At 51.0% G+C, this 21,113-nt stretch overlaps 4 protein-coding genes across 4 annotated transcripts; 1 reads left to right on the top strand and 3 right to left on the bottom strand.

Moving 5' to 3' along the window:
- Positions 1-781: 781 nt before the first annotated feature.
- On the bottom strand, positions 782-2,786 carry NCU05248 (hypothetical protein). Its single transcript, XM_956919.3, has one exon. It carries the CDS (start codon positions 2,400-2,402, stop codon positions 1,758-1,760), a length of 645 nt encoding a protein of 214 aa, XP_962012.1. The 5' UTR covers positions 2,403-2,786; the 3' UTR covers positions 782-1,757.
- A 1,402-nt stretch (positions 2,787-4,188) lies between these two features.
- Positions 4,189-5,864, bottom strand: NCU10101 (hypothetical protein; the record flags this gene model as incomplete). The annotated part of the gene is made up of 9 exons (XM_001728466.2): positions 4,189-4,344; positions 4,536-4,605; positions 4,670-4,763; positions 4,825-4,989; positions 5,039-5,220; positions 5,278-5,363; positions 5,467-5,628; positions 5,683-5,797; positions 5,854-5,864. The coding sequence occupies 9 exons, from the start codon at positions 5,862-5,864 to the stop codon at positions 4,189-4,191; spliced, it is 1,041 nt and encodes a 346-aa protein (XP_001728518.2).
- A 3,489-nt stretch (positions 5,865-9,353) lies between these two features.
- NCU16892 (hypothetical protein) lies at positions 9,354-10,420 on the top strand. The gene has a single exon (XM_011396140.1). It carries the CDS (start codon positions 9,635-9,637, stop codon positions 10,172-10,174), a length of 540 nt encoding a protein of 179 aa, XP_011394442.1. The 5' UTR covers positions 9,354-9,634; the 3' UTR covers positions 10,175-10,420.
- A 3,661-nt stretch (positions 10,421-14,081) lies between these two features.
- Positions 14,082-21,111, bottom strand: NCU05250 (hypothetical protein). The gene is made up of 3 exons (XM_956694.2): positions 20,379-21,111; positions 20,066-20,246; positions 14,082-20,015 (listed from the first exon to the last, which is right to left on the bottom strand). The coding sequence occupies exons 1-3, from the start codon at positions 20,554-20,556 to the stop codon at positions 14,507-14,509; spliced, it is 5,868 nt and encodes a 1,955-aa protein (XP_961787.1). The 5' UTR covers positions 20,557-21,111; the 3' UTR covers positions 14,082-14,506.
- Positions 21,112-21,113: the final 2 nt, after the last annotated feature.

Raw genomic sequence — 21,113 nt, 5'->3', positions numbered from 1 at the left:
CCGGACCGTATTCTTAGGTACCTACCTACCTTGAGACGAAGAATCCAAGGCAGGGGTACACAAAGAGGAAATGTACAGGCAAAAGAAAGATGCAGTGCTAGAACTAATTCTTCAAATCAGCATAGCTGAGGGCGGCAAAATATCAAGACTTACTCTCATAGGTAGTAACCCAAACGCAGACTGGTGTACAATACTTACCGAATGAATACCACTTGCACGACGAACCCCCCCCTCGCAACTCATCTCCAAGACGGGAACTTCCAACCCCACTACACCATCCATAAGATCGGTAGGTAGGTAGGCACCTAACCGGATACCATCATCAACCTAACTCCGATCATCCAAGACAAAATAACATGCCCGACTTCGATCGATTGCCATCGATGATTCCTCGCTTGGCGCGGCTAAGTAGGTAAAGTAGTTAATGGAAGGACTCCGTCCGAGTCGTCGTGCGAGAGAGATATCTTTCAATTGCCATCTCATATTGGTATGATTATCGTGTTTCTTCCTGAAACAACTGAAATCAAGTACCACCCGACTGTACATGTGTACCCCAACGAACATCGGACGTTAACTCGCACCGACCGACACTCCCCTCTTGAATCTGGGCAAGAACTTTTTTCTTCCTGTTTTTTTTTTTTTTTTTTTTTTTTTTTTTTTTTTTTGTTTTGCGAGATGAACCACCAGTCGTGCCACAAAACGCCCGCCCGCGTACCATTTCCCGCTTGCCTTGACTTGTGTTCCCCCAACTTTGCCATTGTTCCTTTTGTTTATTTTTTTTCGGTAACCATACCCGAGAGAGGTAACATTGCACGATTAGAGGCGTTTATAATTGGAATTTTGATTACAAGCCTCACCGCATTTTGAATCGCTTGGTTAATCAGTTGGTGGCCACGGCAACAGTTCCTCGAGATTTTTGCGCCATGTCAAGGGTTCCTTGGCATTCATGATTGCTAGCAAAGCTGTTTGGTGACAAAGTTGGAAAGGATAGAAACAAAACGCTGAGAGCAATCAATAACCCTCACTGTTATAATCCATGGGACGAAAGGGGACTTTGTGGAACGTAATAGCTGTGACCGGTCAGTTTCAGGCTGGGACTCGGATTATCAGCTGGAAATCGTCCCAAAAACGCTCGGAGCTCCAGTCTGTGATGCAATAGCTACGTCTCAAGGGAAAAAGCCGGCCAAGATGGTCAACTACCTAGGTTGGGCAGTATTCGTAACCTCGCCAGATCATGGAGTGGGAAATGCTCTGGAACAGCAGCACCGCCATGTTGTAAACCTCGAGTGAGATGGTTGACTTGGGCTAGCCGTGTGCGAAGTGTTCGTTCAAGTGTTGGATATTGTTCCCTTCTCAACGTCGTCTGGCGGAACATTGTATTCTTCCATAACGTCTAGATTGGACATTGCTAGCAGTGTGCGACGCGCCTTTTTCGCCTAGCATCCTAGAGTGAACGCTTTTCCCCCTCAATGTGCCAACAAGCGTTCGTTGTTCTGCTTCCAACACTATATCGTGATATCATCCATAATGCCTTCAACGACTGTTCTGCTTGCTCTATCTCTAGCCATCCGTCGCTCGTTTTAATGTGTTGTTGTACAAGGTTGTAATAGTAATAATACACTGAATCCAATCGGTATCGTGGGTCGCATGGTCCGACGTAAAGGAAGGAAGGGGGTTGAGTCGAGTCGAGTTTCCGCAAAGCCGCATTGAGCTTGGGGTGTTCTTTTTACTCCCCAATATCATCCACTGCAGTCCGTTCAAGCCTTGGTGCCCATGACCTCCTTGACGATCCTGGCAACAAGGGTCTTCTCGACATCTTTGCCATCGAGACGTCCGCCGGGGCCTAGAAGCTTCTTCATAACATCGCCCATCTTAGCATCAACACCGTCGGCCGCCAGCTCCGATTGAACCGCCTGGACCATATCCTTGAGCTCCGCCTCGTCAACCGACTGGACGCCGCTACCGGCAACGTATTCCTCGAGGACACGGATCTGCGCCTCCTCCTTCTCGACAAGGTCACCACGGCCGGCGGCACGGAACTGGTCGGCAGCTTCCTGGGAGGCGCGGGCAGTCTTGCGGAGGAGGGCAACGAGCTGGGCATCGGTCTCGATCGGCTGAGCGGTCTTGCTGGCGTTGAGGACAGCGGCAAGAACGGCGCGCAAAACAACCAGGCGAGGCGCATCCTTGGCGCGCATGGCGACCTTGAGGTCACCCTTCAGCTTGGCATAGAGAGGAGCGGGCGCCGGAGCAGCGTCGGAGGAGTATGCCCTGATGGACTTGCCCGAGAGCTGCTGGGACCATTGTGTGGTGGTGACGGCGTTGCGGGTGAAGCGGCATGTCTGGCGGGAAGTAGAGCGAGCGAGGAAGCTTCCGATGAAGCTGGCGGGGAGACGGGCGGCCATGATGGTATGCGCGACTGAAGAATGACGGGATACTAGGTACTCGTTCGGCAATGGCTGAAGGGAGGAGGGCAATCGGTCGCTGAGGTAAAAGTGTCGAGGTTACAGCGGGGAGCTGAGCTGATAGCTTCCCGTAACAGACCTAAACGGTCCAGTCAAATCCGAGATCTCCCATTTCGTAGTAGATGTGCTGTTGATTGGCTGCCCCAGTTATAAACTGGACCCTGTGCTCTAGTTGGGGGTCATCCCCGGCCTAGCCCGAAGCTATAGCGCCGAGACCTGATCGAGCTGGCGACGATGGTCCCGCCAAGGTGAGGGCTACGCGGGTTAGGGTTGGCCTTTGGTAGAGTTGCATCTCGTCTTCGGACTTTGGATATGATGGATTCCTCCGTCCCGTCACGATACCGACCTCTTCTCTAGCTTGTTGGGAAAATGCAAACCTGATATCAATGGTGGTATACATAGTGTACACTACTGAGGAGAATCAAAGTCCCACCACATTGCAACCTTTAACAATCCGAATCCGAATCGCGCCGGACATTCCAGAGCTAAGGTAGGTTATTCGGGGCATTGCAAGGGTCGGAGCTCTTCCGGAGTGCCGGTCCCGCCAGTGGACTCCAATGGCCCCGTCAATTCACCTTTAGCGCCTGGCGATAACACGCTTCTTTGACGACCTGGAATGGATTTGCTCAGGCAATTGAGAATTGTCCGTCATCATATTCAAGGATGTCCCAGGTTATCGCAAGTCCCAGGCCGAAATGGCTTCCAGTCATGATGGTGTATTGTCGGCGGGAACCAGCCCATTGTGGATGGATGTCGCTACTTCAATGTTTCTAGATGCCGAGCGAGCGAGTGTTTGTTGGTCATGAAAACGCCAATGAAGGTGCAGGATAGAAGTACTAGTTTATGCAGAGCATCTAGAAAGGGAAAAGCATGATTGGGGAGGGTACCTGACTTTGATTCCTGCCAAATTCTTATACGAAGTATCGAAGGGACAAAGAATCCATTGCGTTGAATTCGAAGCTATCCATCGATGGAAGCTGGAGCGTGACTGAAGCGGCTGCTCCCGTCCTTCTGAAACCAACCGACTCAAGGTAGTCAAATCTCGCCACGGCCCGATCAGTGAAAATTGTTAACACGCGTAATTTCCACCAGAATTTCAATTTGTCGTGCGTGGTCGGAAAAGGAAAGATTCGAGGATGAGTTCGACCTTCCAGCTCTTCATTTTGGTAATTGGCTCCTTCCCTTATTCGATTCTGGCTAGAGGTACTATCTGGACCGCTGGACCAAAGTCAGCGGAGGAAGGAATGATGGGCAGACTTTTCGCTCGCTAGATGTCCATTCTCTTGTCAAGGCAACAGCGTCCAAGCACTTCACCGGGCATTCCTTCCATCGACTCGTTTTCGCACATGAGGCTCAGTCTTCACTCAAACTCGCTCCCGGTCCACTTGATCTTTTCAAGAACTCCCGTCTTGCCTGCGACGGCCAAGTGTCTTTGACCCACAAACTCACTCCATCATCTTTGCCGCTGAGTCCTCTGCTAAGATCTTGTGATTTTGCGCAAGACAGTCTATCAAGCTCTGGTACGTATCTTTCCCCCTCCATCTTTTCGGCTCCCGGTCGCGGCCTCTGCTTTCTCCTCGGTGTCAATCCCAGACGCGTTGGACATGGCCATGGTGCTGTTGTTCCTCGCCATGCCCAACCCCCCGAGGTAATCCTTTCATTTCGAAGCCCGGCTAAGCAAACATACCGTAGAATGCAGGTTCCGGATCCTCTGATCAGGGGTTGATTACAGACTCCGGAGTGAGCAAGACAGGAGTCCCAATGTGTCCATCTTGAAACGAGCTTCAGTGCCGAGCTCGCTTCCTCGCATCGCCATGCTTCCTGTCCGTTGGCGGAACATAAGCGGTGTAACTTGGCTGCCTGCTACGACCTGGTTTGCGTCCTATACAGACATAGCTGCAGAGGAAGAGTCAGTCTCCTGCTTTTGACCATCGTTCAATCCATTGATTGAATTGGGACGTTCACTTACACCGGAAAATAAGCCTGAAGCAAATCGGCCAAGCCACAATCAGCACATTTCCATTGACCCTGTTGGAACCCCAGCTAGGGGAGGGGGGGGATCAGTCTACATACCTTGAAAGCTGGATCATCAGCTTCACTTCGAGCTTGCGCTACCAGGAGCTGAACATCGGTTTGGGACATGCTTTGAGAGACCAGTCAGTCAACGATCCGTTGCCATCTTCATGACAATTGGGATATATGCTTACTCCAGAACCTGCGTGAAAGGATAGGCACAAAGAGATGACAGCATTCGGTGGACGATGGGCCGGCTTGCTTCTCCGATATTGTGGTCTCGCGGGTCTACAAGTGCGTTAGACAGGATGAGTGTTGTACACAACCACGAAGCAACCACCGGACTCACCACTCGACCACCCACACAGAGGCAATGTCACAACTCTTGTTTCAACCTCGACAAACCCAACCTCGGTCAACATTTGTTGCAACCGGAGAGGCGCTCTGGGGTCTTTGTATGGCTGGACACTCTGCATGTAACTCTGAGACCACACCTGCAGAGCATGGTCTTGAGCTTGGGTCAGAAGTGTTCAAAAAGCGCGTTATTGGGCGAGTCGACTCACTCGCTGTCAATGTCCCATTATCCGATTGGGCGTTGAAGTATATCTCGACCATTTGACACCAGCCTCCAGGGCGCAAAGTCCTGAATATGTCGGTCAGGTAATTGACCCATCGATCGGCATGGATGCCGCCCGACATCAATCGACTATGCACCAGGTCGAAGTGGTTCGAGGGAAAAGTTGAGCTGCTGGCGTGTCAGTCTTGGGGTTGTCGGATATTCCAGGCCCTCGGGCTGTCTCACGGGCTGTTCAAGTCGTCGATCTGTAATTCCAAGTTGGCAGGCAAGTCCTCCGGCATTGGATACGGATATATATCGAGTCCGATCACCTATGATCCTATGGTCAGCAATGGGATCGCGCAACCGCTTGGCCACAAAGAAGGCTTCCGGCTTTGACAGTCACCACAATTACTGAGGCTGGGCTCAACGAACCTCGCATTCTGGATATGTCTCTGCAACGTCAATGGCCCACGAGGCAGAGCCAGAGCCACAGTCCAGGATTCTTCGGGGTTGTGGAATAGGTGGGAAGATCAGTCTGTCCTCAAACATCAATTTGAACAGCCCGTGGATGTACTGCAGGTACTCGATCTCGTCCTGAGCCAGTCATGGTTAGGTCGAAGCAGTGGCATGCGGATGGGCAGCTCTCACATCGTCGACAGGAGAGAAATACACGCCATGTTCCACGGCATATCGTTGATACTCCCTGTTGTGGTGCAGTATGACATCGCGGTATGTCTCGTCGACAGGAACTGTCTGGAAGTCACTATATCTCGGTCAGTGACTACAACTGGGCTATTCGGTTGAGGAGGGGAGAGGTACCCTTCATCCATTGGAAAACGATTGGAGAAAAAGACGAATATGATGAAAAATTGCGGAGTGGAGGGTGGAGGGGAGAAGGAAAAACAGAGAGCAGAGAGAGACGGAAAAGGAAGAAGCAGGTTGCAAAACACATGGCCGAGCTTATGCAGAGACGGTGTCGGATGGGACGGTCGCTAGCGAAATGGATTCGGAACTTTAGGGCTCACCAAGATCGCCTCTATCGTGCTTTGGTGGGCTCCCCCAAGGTGGACATATTCCTCTTCATGGACCCTCGCCCAGAACCTTGCTCCACGAACCGGCACCTGGGAAAGCGCCTGTACCACGCGATTTATTGCGTGCGGCAAACATACGGCACACTTGAAATTGAACGAAGTTTGCTTTGTGGATCTTGACTCAGGCCAGATTGCTCACATTGGCCGACCAGAGGCCTTTGCACCCCACGATGTTGCTGCCGATCGTGTACGTCTGCTGGTACTCTGTTTCCATGGGTTGTGGGAGAACAGATCTTCTACGGGCCCGGCCGCTCGCCCACTTGGCAACTTATCAGGGAAACGGGTGGGCGGTTCGTCTCCATATCATGGTAGCAGTTGCGGAGTGCCCCGAGCAGTGTCAAGCATATGACCAGGCCTATCTCGCTCCAGGATGCTATGCCTCATGACGGGCAGACAGGCTGCCGCAAACTATCGAGGATCGGACCCAAATTTGACGGCCCTCATCATGATTCCATGGGGCTGGAGCCACCGTCTCCTTCTACCTAAGTCCTTCATATAAGAAACCCTCGGTCGGCCGTGAACCATCCCTGGTACATGATATGTACGTACAGGCCACCGCTAGCTTCGGCTGAAGATTGATTGCTGTCGCCCTGATTGGAGAGAACACGATGCACCTCGGAGACCAGGATGTCCTGATTCTAAAATTCGCAGGTGTACTTGATACAGCTCCTACAAGGGGGGGCAGTGCGTTTTGCACCCTGGTCCAATGTATCGGCTCCTCATTGCGGGTATTGCAAGTTGACGAGAGTCAACCTGACCTGGACGTTGGCAAGCTGGATCGGGCATCTCCCAGAAAACACGGGAAAGCGGTGGGGATTCTGAAATATGGCATTCGCAAGGCCCACGACACTGCTCTGGCGTATCTGATGAGCTCGTTTGCTTGCCGACTTGTCAGGCCAAACCTTGACAATCGGATACTCCTTTGACTTTTCGGTCCATGGACGGGTCCTCCTCATGGAGTACAAACAGCAGTCAGGTTGTTTCTGTCTCAGAAGTGGCGCCTTACTCTTCACATGATACGTTAACCAATCCCAAGGACATGGACTTGGGTTTGCTAGAACGTAGGAACCCGCCGTCCTCCCGGAAAAGTTCCGCCCACCGTTACCCCTTGTCGTAAGACATTTTAGTGCTCCAAGAACGTGTCAGATATCTTTAGACATTCAAAGGGGAAAAACGAAAGTAGTCTCATCCAAGATTGCCCAGGTTACGGCTAGACCCCACTGCAAACATTAGCAATTCTTACTGTATGGTCAAAACCTCAGCATCCACTGAGGTTTTTAGCCGTCCCTCCACCGATGTCGAAAGACCAGGATCCAAGACGGTGACGGTATCCGGCAGGTAGGCCCATCGAGTCGGAACAAGAAAGTTTTGAGAAAGCCAACGCGATCGAGGCGCCAGTCATCGACCCACATGGCGGGCTGTTCCAGGCGAGGGACTAGCTCGTACACCAGCCGGACAGCCTGTCATTGGGGGTGAGGACGGGGCGAATGCGCGTCTAGAAGACTCGCCACTTTGTGGAGGAGTTTATGACTATGCTTGCTGTTTTCGTTGGCGGAAAATCCGTAACTGGTTTGAAAGGTGGACGAATGAACTCGTACCTTCTGCAACAGAATCACCACCATGGTGACCACCAAGCCACGCAAGTGGATCGTCAACAACGTGCTGACCGGCCTGATTAGCCCACAGAGATACAGCTCATGGTACGATGAGCTATCTGGGTTGACATTTTGGTAACCAATCGAGCTTCATCTCCCGTGGTAGGCGCAATCAATTCCGCCTGCCCATAAGGCAAGGAGGTCGAGCCACGACCTGCTTCACAAGGCAACTCTCCTATGCCGACCATCATTGGAACTACATCTCTGTACGGGTCTGTTCTGTAGCCAAGCTCGACATTCGATCGAGGCGCAATGTGACTCCGAGGATCAAAAAAGATACGCCTTATCGGAAGCCACACATAAGAAGATGCTGGGTTCGACGCCAGCAATTCATGCTCCGGTGCTGCTGTTACATCCTAATTCGCAGAGGCAGGCCCTATCCAGTTTTGCTGCGTACGTTGCACAGCCGAGAAAAAAGCGACGATGGTCCCATGAGTCTGGTTGCAAAAGCCACTTTTTCCATACTTGGGATGTTGGGATGCCCTTCTGGGGATGCCCTTCTGGGATGACCGAACCCAGAGATGCGGCTCATGACCCAGGGCTCTGGGCATTTCATTCCGACGTTCCACAGTACCCGAGACACGGACCGGATGTTTGATGAGATTAACATAGGGGCGGGACCCAAGCGGACACCGCTTGTCAGTACCCCACAGCAAAGGGGAAAACTGGTTATCCCAGAAAGGGAACTGGAAGAACATGGAAGAGTTGATGGAACCGCAGTACTGTGAAGAACTTTGGACTTTTGCAGAACCGTATCCGATTTACTTCAGTTGGTACTAGGTGACTTCTGTCTACTCAAGGTTCTGCGAAAAAAGAATCGATCATCTGGTAGTGCTTGGGGATGTCTGCGCGGACGGCCCTGCGCGTCAAGCAGCGGCATTGGTCCCACAAAGTACCAGCAGAGAGAAAGTACATAAGCACGCCCCTTGTCCCGAGCTCCGATTGTCAGATCTGATTGACTGATGGTGCGGAGGGGGCGGGGAAGGTCTCGGCCAGCAGGGTTCCAGTTTACGTGCCGTGCGTGCGTGCTCAACGGGACGGTCGTGATTGACCGGGGCTCCATGGCTCAACCACTTCCTCGGGACAGCAGCACACACGATGTCGGTGTCCACACGCTGCCCTCACAGAACCACAGACGTCGCCGACCACTATTCTGACATCCCACACGCATTTCCGGTCATTTGCCATCTATTTTGCGCATCATTCTGGGCCAAGCAAGTTACAATCAGGACTATCCTTCCAGCTTTAATCCACATCATTTCATCTAGCGGTCAAACATCAAGCGGCGGAGAGAGTCGGCTGAAGCCACCCTATCGCCCACCTTTCCGAAATTGAGTTAACCCACCCAACCATGGGGTCGAGGTGAGCTGGTTTGGAGCCAATATCTTTATGCATTGCGTTCCTCTGCCTGGGCTAGCATCGATAGAAGTCCTGTGTAGTGGAACTGCGGAAGTGGTGTCATGGTCTTGAGCGACTCGCCGGACTGAAACACGGTGAGTGCCGAATATCCTTCAATGTTTCCATCACGGAGAGAGCTCCGACCCGTTCATACCCTGTTCCTGGTGTATGGGACTTCAGATGGGGAACGCTTAAGAAACGTTGCGAGCACCAATCGCCCTCCAGAATTCTAAAGATCATTATGTGTCATCTGCCAACTCATCAACGGGCTCCTCTCCTCCATTGCTGTCTGCTTTTGAGAAGTCTGCTATCGACACCGATTGACCTGAGACGATCCAGCCGTGGCATGGGAGCCATGTCTACAACAATCAGTCAGTCTTTTTGCTTCGGCTCAGTATCGCAAGTCGTCGGTATCGTTCGGGTCCTATGCCAGGTCTGGGGTCATCACGGATTTAAATGCCATGGATGACTCAACAAGTCCCAATGTCTTTTACCGAGGGGTTGGTAGCGATTCCTGTTGGAAGCAGCCATAACCTTGCGAGACGAAAAGGCGGAGGGACAGGTCGTAAAGTACACACCGTGTACATGCGTACTTCGCTGCCAAGCAGGTACTTCAGTGTGCAACTCGATTACCTTCTGAATTTGAAAAAGATGTTGGTAGGGTCCAGCACAGTACAGCGGCCTGCGACCATATTATCGTGTGGATTCATTATGAGGACGGTCACTAAGAGGTGCGGCTTGATGACGGAGATTTCTCGCTCGAGTTATGGACAAGCAGTCAAACTAATGACCCACTCACTTGCCTTATTTGGTATGCAAATCGTTGTCTGCTTCGCTAGATTGTCGGTTCATTATTTATGGCGAAGTAAGTTCAGCATGCACCGCACGATCTGCCCGCTTGTTCCAAGATCTCGATATCGACACCTTCGAACTGTCCGCCTGGTGATGCCGGACAAGTGTGCTTCGCTCTTTACACTACAGGCTTGGTGCGGGTGAGACATAGGTTGATCGACCCCTTATTCTAATAATCACATGGCAACCCTCGCCTCGTCAGGGCCCAGAAGCCAAGAATCGCGGCTCCTCAGTCTCATGGCTTCTTGAACACATACTTGGTGCGGTTCTCGTTACCATTGATTTACATTTCAGTCCATATATACTAGTGTATGTAAAGCGTGTATCAAGGCCCTGTTACCTTGAAAGTGAAGCAAAGGTGCGGCACCGGATATTCCGCACGCGGTATGGTTTTTTTTTTTCTTTCTCTCTAGTATGAGTACCGATTTGTTCTTGCTTGTCTGTTTTTTACACCCGTCCACTTCTCCGACTTCTCCTTTTGCTCATCGTCTGTGCGAGCATTGGGATGACCGGCCGGCACACACATCAGAAACATGGCCTTGACTAGTTCCGAGGAGAACCCCAAACGAAGGGTCTCCATAGGACATTTGCTGACCTTGGTTCCTCGAAACCGAACGTCCGGTTTGACTTGGTTCATTTTGTGTTGCACGCTTATCCCCCTCCAGCGGTCTGTCTCTGTCTCTGTCTCTGTCTCTGGTCTAGCGCCCTGCACCGCTACATAGCTACTATCATACCTTGCCTTTCACATGGTAACCCCAAACAATGCTACGCCGTTACCTACCCGTCTCACCCACCCGTCTGTACATAGTAGTGTACCAATGACCTGAAGATGGCACTAAAATAAACTTGAATGTAACTGCACTAACAGCGAGTCCAGGGGGACACGCGAGCGGTAAGAGCCCCCTGCTGGCCAACTCCACACGGAGAATTGATTAATATAAGCTTAGGTCGATCTGCCGGAGATTAGAAACAGAATGCGCAAGGAACTCGCCGTTTTCACTACACTACACGTGAAGACTACGATTGCCGTCCGCGATGCGCGATGGCTTACAAATGCCGAGATGCTCTTGGATACTACATAGTGTAACCGACGAGCGAGGGTTCCGTCTCGCGGGGAAGGGGCGGGAGACGGGCGGGAATCTCCATGACTTTGCGTGCGTGGAAATGTGTCCGCGCTTGGTGTAAGCCATGCACTGTATTTATTCTGGGGGTAAAAGATATAGTCATCATCAATTCTCTTATGACTGTGCGTGGAATACATTCATCAAGGGAGGAATATAGATATACCGCCTCGGGATGAAGTAGAGGGTGAGGGGAGGGGGCATGAAGAAGCTGCGGTCGGTCTACATGTCATCGAGGTCCAGCAGGGCAGGGCGTCAAGAGTACCAATACCATCATAAGATGGTGGACTTCCTGGAATAAGATGGAAAACCAATTAATTGTAGATACAATACAAGGTGACGGTGGGCAAGGTACCCGGTCACCCGGCTCTGAACGGTTTCATAAGATACATTCATTCTTCAAGTGCCCATTACTTTTTCTGTAGCTGCTGACTAAGGAATGAATAATTGACTGTTCGATTAGACCCAGGTCAGAATCCGAAAACAGGAACTCCCATAAATGTGCTTTTATACACCTATGGACGCAAGGAACAAGATCCTTGCCGTGTTCAGTAGACGTTACGAACGAAGCGTCAATGTCCGCTGGGTCTTTATTATAGCATAGGAGCAAGGCACTTGACCACATGACCTTCGTTTCTTGGTATATATATACACATATATATTTATAGGTAGGTAGGTAGGTAATCCTTGATGCGTCATGTGTTCTCGGCCGTGAAGAATATCACCTCCAGTCAGAGGGAATGAGAACCCTCTCGATGAGAAACACCAAGATCTAGCAGATACTCAAGAAAATTCGTATAGATGTCACAGGTTTTACTAAGTACCTACCTACCGAAGCGAGCAAACATAAGAGTAGCGTACACTGCACTACACTAGTCTACACTCCGCCTACCTCCTCTACTTCGCTTGTTTGCTTAGCAGATTTCGTGTGATCCCCCAGGATCTGAATACGGGAGCCTTACTACGTACACGATACACATACAGAGCGAGGGGCTGAACGGACAAAGGGAACGGGGAAATACAATACCGCTTTTCCATCACTAGATGCGGTTTTCCTCGACTACCTAGGTAGGTACCTAAGTACCTAGGTATAACCCCGAATAGATCTGACTGGCCTCGACAACTCTGCTGGTTCGGTTGATACGAGTCACATGGCTTCTTGGGAACAGTCCAAAGATAGGTAGGTACTTAGGTAGCGAATACGATTTGAGTGAGATCGTATCGAGTGCAGTGAGAAAACCTGGAAAGGAGCGGTATACCACTGCACTTGAAATGGCACGTGGACTTTGCAATACGATGTACATGCAACGAAGGTACCTCGGAGATTCAACACAGGCATGACATGGATGGTAGGCAAGTATTCTAGTATCTTAAGTGCAAGTGATAACACCCAAGATAATACACAATCCGTTAATATTCAGACACTAATCAGAAAGTGTGCAATTGTTGCTGCTACCGCCACATCTGGTAGGCCGTAGCTACTCTCAAGAAACGGGTTACCGTACTGTACATAGTACGTACGTACGTAGATAATGCTCCTTCCTTTCCTAAAGACACTACATTCAATTACAATCCCCCCATTACATCCGTTGTGCTAGTACCCAATGCTTCGAGATTGAACTTGAACTTCACTCGAGAACACACACACACACTTCAGTCCGCAGCGAAGATACCATCCACATAACCTAAGTAGTCCTCAGGAGAAAGAGAGAGAGAGAGAGAGAGGTATACAATCACGGGATCGAACATTTTTACAATGTAGTGCAGTGCAGTGCAGTTCTCTGCAAGAATAGCCATTTCAGAATCCAATTTTGTCTGCAATTGCAATATAAATGGGGGGGGGACTTCCTTCCCTCCAGTCTCGCTTCACCGCGGTCCTATCAAATTTGCTTTTATTTTTCATCCCAGTTTTAATTTTGAAATGCTCTCGGTTGGTTCTTTGTAGCGGTATAGCTTGGAAGAGAAAAAAAAAAAAATTCGAAGAAAAATAAAGAACCAAGAAAAAAAAAAAAAAAAAAAAAAAAAGAAGGGGAAATCAGGTATTCAAAAGGGGAGAGTGCCCGACTCGTCGAGTACCAGATACATAATCATCATGGCTAACTGCCTGACTGCCAACCTAACTAAACGCCGATATCGTCTCGTCAGCCTTCATTTAGTTATCTTATATAGCAGAACGAGAAGACCGTCCATTGAATCACGCACGATATATATATATATATGTATGCAAATATCTGCATCTCATGATTGACTTCACTTTTCGTGCATTCATCAACATGTAGATTGTACCTTACCTACCCACCTACCTACCTACCTACCTACCTGCCTACCTACCTACCTTCCCCGACCCCCCCAACCTCGTCTCGCAATCACTTGTAGGTAGTCACTTATAATATACTCCTCTGGATGATCCTTCCAACCAATTATCAATCAAATGAAAGTACTAAACCAGCAACGACGACCTCTCCCCCCCCCCCCCCCCCCCCCCCTTTTTTTTTTTTATCAGTACGGTACTGCCGTCAGTCCACTTCAGTACCGGATCGCAAGCTAGAACTATGGTAGAAGTCCAAACCCGTGAATACCCAATGAATTCTTGAGTATATATAGCAGCAGCAGGTAGCATACGACAATCATCACCTGCCAGCTGACTCTTTTACCTCCAAGGAAAAAAGAAAAGGAAAAAAAAAAAAAAAAAAAACATACTTGGGTGGAGAGAAACCAACCCGGTTTAGGTTTATCGACACTACTTCGGCTCTGTATAAGCACCACAGTGGCTTATTAATAGCCTTGCTCGAGTGAGTAGGATGTAGCCATACGATAGACTAACAGACGCAGCAAAGGATTCAAAGGTGTGAACGATGCTTGAGTGGTCATATTTGCTTCAAGTTGCTGGATTGGACACGTTACTTCACTCCGAGCATTTCAAAGCTCTTCCCCAGGCGAGTGATGAATTTCAGATTCTTTAGGCTGATCGTCCTATCTAAGTCCTCGAGTGAACACCTTGAACGCAAGATCCGAAACCCATCTCAGTACCAGAAAAGTATACATAGAAGGAGCTACGTAATGAATATGCTGCAATTGACTTCCATTGATCCCACTGATGCCTGCCCTGGTGTCAAGTTATAAACATTCACCTTTCCCGTTACGCCTTTGATCGCCTTGCCTGTGCATTTTACTAACCTCCAAAAACCGAGATAACCACCTAACATTCGATCTCAAAAAGCAAGTCGCGGCAAGCACCGGTAACGTCTCTCCAGATATCTATGTTAACGACGCAATGCATCCGTCTGTCTGTCATGAATTCACCAACCCACAAGACAATGCAGACCATAAGAAAAAAAAAGACCAACTAGGAATATCAGAGCCAGTCTGCCTCCATTTCGTCATGTTGTTGGCTCGCCTCGGGCAACGGATTCTTTCTAGGTCTGCCGCGTTTCTTCGGCGGCCCTTGCGGCCCCTGTGGCCCCTTGGAATTGCTTCTTGGTGGCCTTCCTCTCCTCTTCGGAGCGGGTGATCCATTGGGACCCGTGGCACTTGATTTCCTCTTTCTCCCCCTCCCGGGACCGGCGGCTGGGCCTGCCTCATCGTAGTCATCCTCTTCACCCCCGCTCGGCGGCGTCGAGGGGTCCATCATATCTTCGTCCTCATCTTCATCCTGAACGAGGAACTCCTTGTCGACATTCATAAGCTCCACGAACGCTTTGCACGTTTGCATCATGCGCTCGCGCGAAATGAGACCCGTCATGACAGTACCAATCTCCTCCCAGACCTTGTCGCCGGTGACGCCCTGGACCTTGACTGGTGGCCGAGAGAGGTCTTTGCCCTGAATCTTGGCCTTCTGCTCGCGGCGATTGGTGCCCATGTTATATAGCCGGCGGAGGTAAGTGCGGACTTCCCACAGGGCGAGGAGGATCATGGACCCTGCTGTCAACTGGCGGAGGCGCTGAATGTCGATATCGGGGAGTGTTGGTTGGACAGGCTGAACAGACGTCATGGGTTGTTCGTTAGGCTGCTCTCCAAATGTGGGCGCAGGTGCTGGTGTGGGCTCAGGTTCAGGCGCGGGACCGTCAATAGCGTCCATGCGGACTTGGAAAACCTCCGACTCAATGACCTGCGCAATAGTTGACCCGGTTGATGTGACTAGCTTCTCCATCGTGTAAACGGTGGATTGGAGCTCGCCTACCGTCATGTACTCGAAGAAGGCCATGTTCTCGATGATGAAGCGGGCATATTGCACATGAGGAGGGAGTTCCTCGCCGGTTAGTTCGAGTTTCGACACATCAAAGTCCACCTGAGTGCAGAGCTTCTCCAGGAACTTTTGACGATTCTTCGACTTGCTAATCTTGAGCACCTCCATCATAAGATGCAGCTTGGGAGTGAATGGGTTGACTGTCGCGCCACGCGGATCCTTGACAATATCGCGCTGGTACGCGAAGGCCGACTGTATGGCCTTGACGTATTCGCGTTCAACAACGGTTTCATGCTTTCCATGAAGTGACTTGTGCTCCAGAAAAGCGAGCTCAGAGATACGGGGGTTAGACGAAGTCTCTAGGGTAATGAAGGTCACGCCCGTTTCCTTGGGATGAACCAGACCTTGACGGTTAATGCTGGCAAGGACCTCAACTGCCAAGAAAGCGTGCTCGTCCTGAGTCGCAGTGGCAATACGAATGATCTCCTTGAGGAACCGATGAGTGGTCGCACTGGCCACATCATCGTAGTTTGTGCCTCCAATCACAGTCAGCTCGCGTTTCTTCTTGCCTTTGCCATCACCAGCCGCAGTTTCCGGAGCCTGTTCAGATCTCTTCTCCTCCGTAAAGAGGAACTCCCGGAAAGAACGCAAGACCATCGATTCCAGCGCTGGATTTTGGTCGTCAAAGACTTGCTGGAATGTTGTGTAGACATTGGCAGCCACATAATTCCTAGGCGAGGACTGGCACACCAGACCAACCGAGTCGAGTGCCGCTTTCCTCACATCCAAAGGTTGAATATGGGACGCAAATGGTACCACGATATCGACCATAAGCTTTGATATCGAAGACCCTGTCATCTTAAGACCAAGCTTCTGCTTGAAAAGCTCAAGATGGCTATCAAGATTGCAATGCTTGCCGATCATACCCACGATCAGCGAGTAGCGTTCAAATTGCAGTCTCGGCTTTCCATCCAGGGGCTTGTTCGGATTCTGGACGCGCATCTGGTTTATGGCCACCAAACTGGAGCACACGAGTCTTGCGAGATTGTCCGAGTTGTTTAACCGTTCGCTAATGATCCAGAGACATGCCACGATATCATCGAGCAAGACCCTTGTAACCTTTGGAACAGCAGGCAAGAGTTTGTTGCGAGCATCCGTAAGGAATTCGTTGTGCACGCTTGAGACTTGTGGGAGAACTAGTTTGTAGATGACAACGACTGCCCGCGACACAACCAAATCTTCGCTGCTGTTCATGCTGTCGATATGAGGCTTGAGAAGTCGAAGTTGCTCAAACGTGAAAAGGCTCGGATCAGCTTTTGCAAAAATCTGAAGGACGGTTAGAGCATCGCGACCCGAAGGAACAGACGAATCTCCCGACTCAGGATTGTCCACCAGCTCAAACATGCTTGCAACCAGCTTTCTGCAGACTTCCAACGACGCCGCCGCACATTTCGAATCCGGGGCCAGGAGAGTCTGCAAGACTTTGTCCAAGACATTGGTCACGTTTCCTTGCTTGACCGTCTGAACCATCAAGGCAACATGATCCGAGAAGGAGATCTGAGATGATGCAGAGTTCTCGCCCTCCTGAAAGGGGATGAACCATATCTCTTCGATAACCTGGCGAGCCAGGTCCCTCACGCTCTCCTCTGGGTCCTGCACACGGTGAAGCAGACCGTTTGCAATAGCGCTACGGATCGCCTTGCTCTTGTTTCGAAGGTAGATGTCCTTGGCGAGTTTCATAGCCCGCTTCCTGACTCCTGGTCCAGCGTCGATGAAGCGATCCACCACAGTTCCGATCATCTTGGTCTCCAACTCTGGCCTCATACTGATGCATTTGCCGATAAGGCCGAGCGCCGAGTCTCGAACTTGGGTTGACGAATCGTTTGAGCAGCGCAGAATAAGCTGGACCACCACAGAATCACCATCGAGAATAGACGGGTCCGTCTCCAGGACCTGATTGATGCTCTTTAAACTCTTGCTCCTGACTGTCGGCTGGTCGCTAGCCATCGAACCGAGCAAGATGTTGAGAATCGCGCCGAAGGATTCGCATAATTGCGACCGCAACAACGTGACGGAATACGACAATTTGGCCTGGTTAGGTGATACTTTCTTAAAAGAGTATTCGTTCGAGAGCCATCGGCGGTCCTGGATCATCTGTCGCAATCTGTAGGCCAATTTGCCAAACTCTTGATCGCGCTCGCGGTCATCATCTTCGCAAGAATCATACCCGACACAAACCTTTGTACCCCAATCCGAGATGATGAAGCTGATAGCGCTTGCCAGATGCGGATCTTCGGTGAAGCGGCTTTCGAGCCATTCCAAGGTCGCCCGGTATGGACCAACCCAAGCAACCATTGTTTCCGGACGTGATCGCAGTTCCAGTGCTGAGGCAGCAAGATCTGACAGGAAAAGACCCAGTTCATCCGCATCCCTAGCATCCAACGCATTCGCCGTCTTCCGGACATGACTGCGAAGCTTGGAGATCGCAGCGCCCATGGTGCCCATCAGTTCAAGGGCCATGTTCTTGGCGGTAACGCTTGTCTTATCACCCTCCACAAGCTTAACCATCATGAAGTTCAGCAGACGAAGCAGAAGCTCGGCTGCCGGCCAATCTGGGTTGTCCAAGCAGGTTGTGAAGTCTTCCACGAAAAGATCGAGAAGGTTACGATATGGAGTATCGCCAGATTTGGTGGACGTCAGCGCACGGTTCACAATGAAGTTGACAACATAAGAAGCATTCCGCTTCGCCGTGTCCATCAAGGGCGTTGCAAGAGCGGTAAGCTCCTGGATTGCAGTGGAATGCTGGATTGCGCCGTGGTCCTCATCACGAATGACAAAGGACAGCTGCTTCCCACTGGTCACTGCGCCTGCCAGTTCGTCCTCTTCATCATCACCATCTGAGCGAAGAGCTTTGCCTCCGTGTGTCTTGGTCTCATCAACTTGTCCTGCGCTGGTTTGGACCAACCGCATGATCAATGCAGAAACCGGCTGTATGCTACTTCCATCAACCAGCTTGAACGTCCGAGCACGCTTTCCCAGTGGCAGTTTTTCTAGCGATGTCAGAATCTCGTCAAAGATGCCTTGCCGTTGGGCTGGATTCAAATGGAAGATCTGCGATAACATATCCATAGCCACAAGACGGAAGCCATCAAACTTTTGAGTGTCAAGAACCGACTCCCTTTCTGCGTGAGCGGTCTCGAGGAAAATCAATTGTGAAGCCGTAAACTCCAGGGTGTTGGTGACCGTATCTGATGTGTCAATCTTGGCCAAAAGTACTGACATCTGCGAAAACAGTTTTTGGCTGTCGTTGAAGAGTGATGCGATCCTCTTTTTGTGGGAAGAAAGTAACTTGAAGAGCTCTGCTGTGTTATCGGAACTCCTCAACTCGGCAACCGGAATCACAATACCGTCCATTACCCTCTTGAACAGATTAAGTGACTGATCGATTGTATCCTCCGAGTATAGCTGTTTATCCTCACGCCCTCCACACATCATGCGTAGTGCTGTCCTGGCAGCTTTGAGAGCTGTTTCTAACGCAGGAAGCTGCTGGATCCACGAATCAACATCCGCGGGAGCCCATGACTCCTCAACCTTGATCTCTAGAGAGTCGGCTTGCTTCAAGGCGTTTTCGCACAATCGTAGTAAGCGAAGAAGATCTTGGAGCGGAACTTTGTGAAAACAGTTCAGCGAAATGACCTTTGCCAATAGCGTTTGGGCCTTGGTCTGGCACACTGGAGATAGCGTGCTTTCTCCATCAATAGTTAGCAGCACCCATTCGTTTGATGTACGATTATGAACAGCGTAATTCTCCGCCTCGAAAACTTGTTGCAGGAAAATTCTCAGCTCATGAAGGGCAGCGTTGCTTCGCTGCTGGAAACCCAGGCTCTCCCCATATAGCTCCTCGTCTAGGTCTTCTCGTTTCCGTTTCCGCTCCGAAAGATTGACCGGCTCGTCAGGCTCATCGGGAACAGCCATATACTCACTCTTGTTAAAAGCAGGCGCATGAGGCAGCTCAATAGCAATAGCAACAGCTGGTCGTTGGGAGTTGGAGGGGGGGTGAGAGGTCGATTTTGTCGGACTAACAATAGCAGTCGGCGCAGCAGGAGCAGCCACCTCTTCACTAGGCCGTTTCGGAGGCACGGGTGCAGCTAACTCGGGAGGCGCCGAGAGCGTAGGCTGCTGTGGTGCTGGTTGAAGGGGTGCCGGCTGTATGGGTGCAAACTGAGGCGGAGGCTGAGAAATGGATGGCCGAGTTGAGACTGGTGGTTCACTTGACGCGATTCCCTGGCTCGAAGTGGCTTGAAGAGCCGCCTGGGCCCTCTCCAGTTCGGCCCTGGTAGGTAACACTATTTCAAACCGGGCCCGGTTCTGCGAGTACGCTTGGCGGTTCTTTGGGGTGTTGGTTGGAGTATGTCTCTCAGCTCTATGCTCGACTTTCGGTGAAGGAACCGGTGACTCTTGTTTGACGAGGACGGGCGTAGTCCGCTCGATCTTTTGTTGCTGGCCATTTGTAGTAGAGGTCATGCCGGGGGTATCTGGCGTTGGATACCTGAACGGTATTGACGTTTGCTCGTAAACCATCTTTGAGAATGGAGATAGTGTCGAAGCCAACGAGGGTATTGGGGCAGCAGTAGAGGAACTACCGCTGGTTGGTGCTTTCGGCCCGATCTTGAATTTGCTGTGAGGTGGTCAGTCCTGACTCTTCCTCACTTCCTCGTCAAAACGTACAACTCTGTGATATTCGCCCTCTCTATCAAGTGCTGGACTTGACTGAGTGTGTGCTGAACGCGTTTGCTTGGACCTGTGTTGTGAAGTTCTTGATTGAGGCCATCGAAGTCCTGAGTGTTGAGGAGGTCGATCAAGCTGGGGGCGGGCGACGCAGCTCCGATCGAGGGTGTCGGCAAGATACCTAGAGGTGAAGACATGAATGGTTAGGACTCGCGTGACGATATTGGAACGAAGAGGAGAGGAGATAGGCATGACGATATACGGGGGAGGAGCAAACATGGAGTGTCTCAGAGTTGGGATGGTTTGATCTTACTTGGGTCGAAAGGCACGATCGAGGTGAAAGGCGTATAGGGCAGAGCTTCGTAGAGGGCAAAAGGTCTCGTAAATGCCACAGCTTGTTGCGTCGATGAGGACGCCGGCGCGCCTTGGGAGCCATGGTAGTCTTGGGCGTTGGGATCCATGCTGTGGTGGTATGGATGCTGGTATGCCATTGTTGCTTGATCACTTTGACAGCAGCATTAGCGCATGGTGATTTGGATGGTTGGGTGTGTCCGGCGCAAATGTCGTCCCAGCCGGAGGGCACCGGCGGCAGCAGCAGCAGCAGCAGCAGCGGCGGCGGCAGTAGTAGACGCAGTACCACGTCAGGACCCGGAGCCCAAAGTTCAGACGAGAGCCGGAGGTGTTGTTGCCATGCGAACCGACTGCTTTCGGCGGAATCGTGTAGGCAGTCGCGGAGGAGGGGCCTTTGTCCCGCGGCGGGTCAGTGTTGGCCTGGGCGCGTCGGATGGACTAGTTGGAGAAGACAAGATGGATGATGGTGGTTGAGGAAAAGAGGAAATCACGCTGCAGGCACAGGTAGTGTGTCCATGTCGTCGCTTCGATGTGTTCGGACCAACAACTGAACAGAACCTGAGAGTGAGGGGACTGGTCAACAGACAGATAGAAATAGCTAAGGTAGGTGGGATCGGGCACGATTAAAGATAGAGAGGTAGAGGTGGGTAAGTACGTGTGGTCGATGTTGAGGTTCAAGGAAGGTGAAGTTCAGGTA

Source organism: Neurospora crassa, linkage group IV (assembly GCF_000182925.2).
Source record: "Neurospora crassa OR74A linkage group IV, whole genome shotgun sequence".
NCBI lineage: Eukaryota > Fungi > Ascomycota > Sordariomycetes > Sordariales > Sordariaceae > Neurospora > Neurospora crassa.
The sequence above is the reverse complement of the archived record's forward strand: the minus strand, read 5'-3'. Positions and strand labels throughout refer to the sequence as shown.